At 47.5% G+C, this 6,491-nt stretch overlaps 1 protein-coding gene across 7 annotated transcripts in view; it reads left to right on the forward strand.

Moving 5' to 3' along the window:
* THOC5 (THO complex subunit 5) overlaps nt 1–6,270 on the forward strand; it is a 32,601-nt gene extending 26,331 nt beyond the window's left edge. For 6 of the 7 annotated variants that reach the window (XM_027124363.1, XM_027124358.1, XM_027124360.1 and 3 more), the window contains 4 exons: nt 14–101; nt 2,256–2,371; nt 3,044–3,234; nt 6,036–6,270. In XM_027124363.1, the coding sequence (XP_026980164.1) occupies nt 14–101; nt 2,256–2,371; nt 3,044–3,234; nt 6,036–6,099 (459 nt within the window). In that variant the 3' untranslated portion in view covers nt 6,100–6,270. Of the gene's footprint in view, nt 1–13; nt 102–812; nt 891–2,255; nt 2,372–3,043; nt 3,235–6,035 lie in introns of those variants that run through there. The other variant, XR_003436664.1, reaches the window with a different exon arrangement.
* The last annotated feature ends 221 nt before the right edge of the window (nt 6,271–6,491 follow it).

Below are 6,491 nucleotides of genomic sequence, written 5' to 3' on the forward strand. Positions count from 1 at the left end.
CGGTGACTTCTAGGAACTGCATTTTACCAAAGACATCATGGAGGCGGGACTGGCTGGGGACACCAATCTCTACTATATGGCACTCGTGGAAAGGGGCACAGGTAATTGCTCTGCTGATCACAGTTGCTCTAGGCAAGGGGAGCCGCTGAGAATAAAACACTCCTGGGAGTTGCCCAAAGGAAGCGAAAGATCCTGGAATCCTGTAGTGGGGACTTAGCAAACAGTCATAGTTGTGAGAGGCAGCATTCAGCCAGGACTTGTTCTGCAACAGTCATGTCCGTGGTTTATCAGCTAATCCTTAGGACAGTCCTGGGGCTGGTGATATTCCTGCTTTGTAGATGAGGAAAGTAGGGCTTAGTTACAAACCCAGTCTGACCTCTGAGCCTGAGCTCTTAGCCCCTTTGTTTCATTACATTTTAGAATCAGATGCTTGCTCGTCCCCCTCTTCAGGGAAGGGCTGTCACTCTCAGGATGTGAAGTGCAGGACCCTCCTCCCTCTGCAGTCCCTACACTCACTTGGGAGGCATCGAGAGCTGTGATACCTCACAGCTGTCCTGGCATCTGATCGGCCAGGGTTTCCTGCTGGAGCCACCCTGATGCTGCCTGTGGTGCTGTCATCCGGCCCCAGCCTTGGCAGGTCTGGCACAGCCTGCAGGATCCCACCCCAGGGGCTCAGTGCTGAGGCCACCGGGCGGAGGAAGTTGTCTGTAGTTCCAAGACAGTACGAGACATGTCAGGAAAGCTTGCACTCTTTGATGTTCAATTGTCTCTATTTCTTCCCTTCTCCTTTTTTTTTCTTTGCATGTTTTTAGAAATATTCTGAGGAAATTAAATAATTTCAGATACAGTTGAGGCTCCTTGATCCCACTTCATTCTCACCCTGACGATAGGTGACTGCTATTTGGAATTTTGCATTTGCTTTCCATCCTCTCCCCTTTTAAAAAATACTTTAACCTCATCCCTAAACAACAGAGTGCTATTTTGAAAGGGCACAAAATATGCATCCAGTAAATTTACAAAGCCCCAAGGGTGGGAGGTCATTGGAGGACATCATTTCTGCTTCCTGGTTGAGCGGAAGAAAGCTTGGAAAGATGATAAGTATTCTAGATTCGTACATGGAATGAATGTGATCATTTAAATTTTCATTAGATGCATTATAGAATTTGAAAAATTAAGAGTGAAATTTAAATGAATAAGTGGACAACAGTTACACGGTATGGGTTAAAAACCAAAAATTAGTGAATAGAGATAAACCCCGAAATATGTGCAAACTGTTACCACAGAAACAACAGGAAAGTGTCACTTTTTAATAAATGTTGTTGTGACTGTCAGGGAAGAATTGTTTTAACTTACACTCTCTTGTTCTCTTATTTATTTGAATTACTGGTGGGTCAGAGAGTTCCTTTTTTTCTCCATAAATAATGAAAAGGAGTGGCTAAATGCCTAGCCCATTGATGGAGAGGATAAATGTCATCCTATTGAAAAAGGCAAAGGCTATCACCAGAGAAAAAATGAAAAAGTTAAAAAATGCAAATATTTCATTTAATGATTATGAACACAGCTTTGGCATCAGGTAGTTCTGATTAAACTCAGCATTGCTGCTTTGCAGCTGCTTGATGATCTTAAGGAAGTTTCTGTCAGAGCCTCAGTTTTTTTATATGTGAAATGGGATGATAATAATGGTACCTACCTCAGAATCGTTATTAGGATGAAATAAAATGTGTGCAAAGGGCTTAGCACAATGCTTGGAAAACAGTAGGTAGTCATTAAATGTTAGCTATGAAAAAGCTGCACATAACAAAATAGATAAAGAACAGAATAGAAAAAATATATTTGACTAATGTAACAGTTAATACCCAATATTGTTGAAAAGGAAAAACAGGAAACCTTCACATGGGAAAATCCTTAACTTGCTGGCAAATAAATGCCAATGAAAACAAACTTCTGCCAAAGGAGTAAATAGAACTCTTGGGCAAACTCATTGTGGACCAGACTCTGGGGAGTCCACACAGCTCTGTGTCCTTGGAGGGACCAGAGTCACAGGACCTCACTTTCTGCAACCTGGCAGTTCCACTTGGGAGATTCTAGAACAAAAGTAAAAGTCAGTACCAGAATGTGCTTTGAGCACTTGGATTAATGTGAGACACAGAGGGGTGTCGTGGCTCGTGTCCCCTCAGGGGTCCAGCGGGGAGCGTGCCTCGGCTAACAAGCCAGGTCTCAGAACTGAGTTTTCCTCCTTTCCCATCCCTTCCCAGCTAAGCTCCAGGCTGCCGTGGTGCTGAACCCCGGCTACTCCTCCATCCCACCCATTTTCCAGCTCTGTCTGAACTGGAAAGGGGAGAAAACCAACAACAACGACGACAATATTCGGGTAAGGACCTGCTGGGGGTGGTGGGAGGAGCAGGGAGAACCTTCTTGGGGAGGTGGGCAGTGGCCGAACCTGCCGCAGCTGAGGGCTTGGGCACTGGCACAATTCCCGGGGCAGAGGGGTCTGCCGGGATTTGTAGAGTTTGCTGGAGGGTGCATGACATAGTAGCAGAAAGAGCTCAGACCCATCCCAACCCCTTATCTAGCTTGGGGTCCACAGGTTCACCCTATTTATGAAATAGGGGTAATATAAATACCTGCTGTGAAAGGTTGTTGTTTGGGCTTCTGTGGAAATGAGAATAAACTCAGATGCACAGAAAGTGCTGGAATGAGATGATGTCTGGGATCATTGCACCTGTTAATTATTGTTATACCTGTGGATTTGATTCAGTAGTCATGGAGCACGTTTTTAACCCTAACACCTGATTTGGATCTCATCTTGAGATTCATCTTCTACACATCTTCGTCTCTGTCTGTGGATGTGCAAGGCAGGGAAAGTTCTGAGTCAGGATCAGGAAGACCCCATTGTCTTGAGGAGAGGGAGCCTCGGGACAAGTCGGTCCGGCTTGATCTGCAGAGGCCCAGCTCCTGCGGAGGCCTGGGTGCAGTTCTTGTGAAACCATCAGACCCAGCTGGCCTGAAAGTGGTGCTTAGTTTCTGGTTTTCCCACCCATAGGCCATGGAGAGTGAAGTCAATGTGTGCTACAAGGAGCTGTGTGGCCCCTGGCCCGGCCACCAGCTCTTGACGAACCAGCTGCAGCGCCTGTGCGTGCTGCTGGATGTCTACCTGGAGACGGAGAGCCACGACGACAGCGTGGAGGGGCCCAAGGAATTTCCCCAGGAGAAAATGTGTCTGCGGCTTTTCAGGTGAGGTGAGGGGAGGGGTGGGGGTGCCGGGTCCAGGGACCTCCAGCCCTGCCTCTCACAGGGACCTGGGGCAGAGGTGAGCCTGGCATGGAAGGCACGCACGTTTCCCGGTGCACTAGTCTCCATTCACTGTGGAAATTAAAATCCTGCTGCCAGATTTCCTGGGGAGAGCTTGCTCCCTTATTCCTAAAACTTTCCCTGTGGCCCCCATCCTACCAGCCTGGTCCAGTTGTTCATCATGCACACCCCCCAGAGGTGGGTCACACGCCAAGTGAGCAAGAGGATTTGACTGAACTTTCCTTTCTCTACTTTCTGTGGAAAACAGTAGGTTTGCTTTTCATGGTCCAAATGAACTTTTTAAACTCTATGCATTCCACCAGTCCCCAGAGTCTGCTATACTTCCTAAGGTACTCAAACATCTCGGGGGATCGCAGCTATAGGCAGTCAGGCGTCACAGAAGGAACTAGCTTTGAAGTAACACAAACACAAGTGCAGATCTCTGCTTTCCTGCTCACCAGCTGTGTGACTTTGGAAGAGTCACTTCAGCTCAGCTCTGAACCTTTCCCAAAGGTGTTACTTTCTAACTCATGATGAAGTAGAGAGAGTTCATGTAAAGCTTCCAGAATGGATCCTGGCACAGGCGGAGGCTCAGAAAATGCCAGCAGGCCCTGACAGCTTGGTATTTAGCGTGTCTACATGCACGGCACTGCTAGCTGCTTTTCCTTTCTCCTTGATGTTGGGTCCTTTCTTTCCCTTTCATTCCTTAACTAGCGTTCTTAGAGCCAGTTTCAGAACTCTATAGAGTCCACACTGCTCAGGCATCTCTTCCCTTTTGGGCAAGGGGTTGGGGAGGAATGATGTCTGCGAAGGGCTAGCATCTGTATCTAATCAGGACATCCCTTTGTTCTCTGTCAGTCTAAAAGGTGCCTTACCTGCCCCTTACCTTCTTCTCACACAGCCAGCTTCAGCTCCTGGAAGCTGTCCCAGCATCCTCCCACCTCCGTCTGGCACCTCCACCTGGCCTGGTTTGTCATGCTAGCTGATAATAACCAGCTGCAGCCCCGGAGTGGCTGCTGACAGGCAGAGCTGGCGGCTAGATGTTGGTGCCTTCTAGGACTTGCTTTCCTTGGTGTGTCTGCGTGAGAACTCAGCTCTTACCCCCGCACCCAGCCTGCTGTAGCACATTTCCAGGGTGGGAGTTCTCACACAGCCAGTGTTTATATTCTGTTATCTAATGGTTCCCGAAGGACCCATTTTCTGAAGTGGTTGGTATGTCTCCCAGGCTGAGCTCCTCTGGCAGGACATTCTGGGAAGGTGCTCCTTTGGCTACTCAGATCCAGTTAATTCCATGACTGATGAGATGTGGGATGTGAGGTTCTTGGCCTGGAATTCAGCTGACCACTGGGATCAGGCCAAGGGGCTGGGCTGCAAAGGGCTGGCCTGGGCCGCAGGAAACGCAAGGTCTGGCTCTGCCTGTGGCTGGGTACCTTCAGGCTATGGGGTCTCCATCAGCTGTATGCCTAGACTTACCTGGATGACTGCACCCTTCTGATGTTGGGGAGGTACATGACGTCATGGCTAGGAGCAGAGGCTTTGGGGGACTTGCCCTGGTGGTCCAGTGGTTAAGAGTCCATGCTTCCAACGCAGGGGGCTCGGGTTCGATCCCTGGTCAGGGAACTAAGATCCCACATGCAGTGCGGCACGGTCGAAAAAAAAAGAGCAAAGCCTTTGGGGCCAGAAAGGCCTAGGTTCAAATTGCAGCTCCAGCCTATGTGATTGGGGTCTGTACTTAACCCCTCTGAGATTCAGATTCCTCATCCCTAAAATGGCATCCACTTCAGGTGTTGTTGGGAGGATGAAATTAAACCAGGCAGAGCATGCAAAGTGCCAAGCACAGTGCAGGCAGAGTAAGCCCTCCCTTAAGTAAGTGATTGCACACCCCTACACACACACATACCACACACTGCCTCTCACCCTCCCTCAGACCAAGATCCAAGGTGTCACCTCCTGGTTACCATTGAATGTCAGTCATAGGCAGATAAACGAGAGACCCTTTAGCTGGATGCCATTCACTGTGGAGTTGTATGGAAAAGAACCCTGTGTGAAGTTTTGCTTGGGGGGCTCAGGATTGGAGCTGAAGCACCTAAGCTTCTCAGGGTCCAGGCTTTGGCTGTGATTGTCAGCCTGCCTGTGGCCAGCAGGCTTTGGCATCAGACCTGGTTTTGAATTTGTGCTGTGCTGCTTTCTGACCATATAATGTTGGGCAGACAGTTTACGTCCCTAAGCCTGTTTCTTCATCTTTAAAATCTATAAAATGATAGAAATAGCGTCTGAGAAGTAATGAGTATAAAGCACGTGGCTCTTGGCAGGAACTTTGTACAGATTCTTTTCACACCCAGACTCCTACCTGCATGGGAATCTCCCTGCAAAGGAGGATTTTATGGTTTTTCTTTAATCATAGAAATAAAACATGTTTGTTGTTAAATATAACAAACAACAGTGAGCAGTTTGGTAAAAACACTAAAAAGTGAGGGTGCCCAGGCCCTGTCCCCCAAAGTGCACATCGTCAGTGAGGGCCCTTCCAGGTTTGTGTTCATGCCTTTGCAGGCACATAAAGACATTTTTTCAGAAGTGCATCACACCTTTCATATTGTTCTGCAGTCTGCTTTTCTTACAACATTCCTTTTTTTTTTTCCTTAACAGCTAATAGTAGTCCCTATTAGTGTGGATGAATTGTAATTTATTTTATCAGCCCAAAGGGTATAGTATTAACACTATTCTCCCTTCTCCTGTTTCTCTAGGGGCCCCAGCAGGATGAAGCCATTTAAATATAACCATCCTCAAGGATTCTTCAGCCATCGCTGACCTCCCACTCAGCCTGTTGTTTCCCCCCAGACCCAACTGCTGCGCCTCTGCTTTCTGCTCTGGCGCACATGTGGCTCTTTTTTTTTTTTTTACATCTTTATTGGAGTATAATTGCTTTACAATGGTGTGTTAGGTTCTGCTTTATAATAAAGTGAATCAGTTATAAATATACATATGTTCCCATATCTCTTCCCTCTTGGCGTCTGCCTCCCTCCCACCCCTCCAGGCGGTCACAAAGCACCGAGCGGATCTCCCTGTGCTATTATGCGGCTGCTTCCCACTAGTTATCTATCTTACGTTTGGTAGGATACAAAATTAATGCACAGAAATCTCCTGCATTCCTATACACTAATGATGAAAAATCTGAAAGTGAAATCAAGAAAACACTCCCA

The sequence above is a fragment of the Aethalodelphis obliquidens genome, unplaced genomic scaffold (genome assembly GCF_003676395.1).
Source record: "Aethalodelphis obliquidens isolate GAN/ISIS:26980383/991018 unplaced genomic scaffold, ASM367639v1 scaffold28, whole genome shotgun sequence".
Lineage (NCBI taxonomy): Eukaryota > Metazoa > Chordata > Mammalia > Artiodactyla > Delphinidae > Aethalodelphis > Aethalodelphis obliquidens.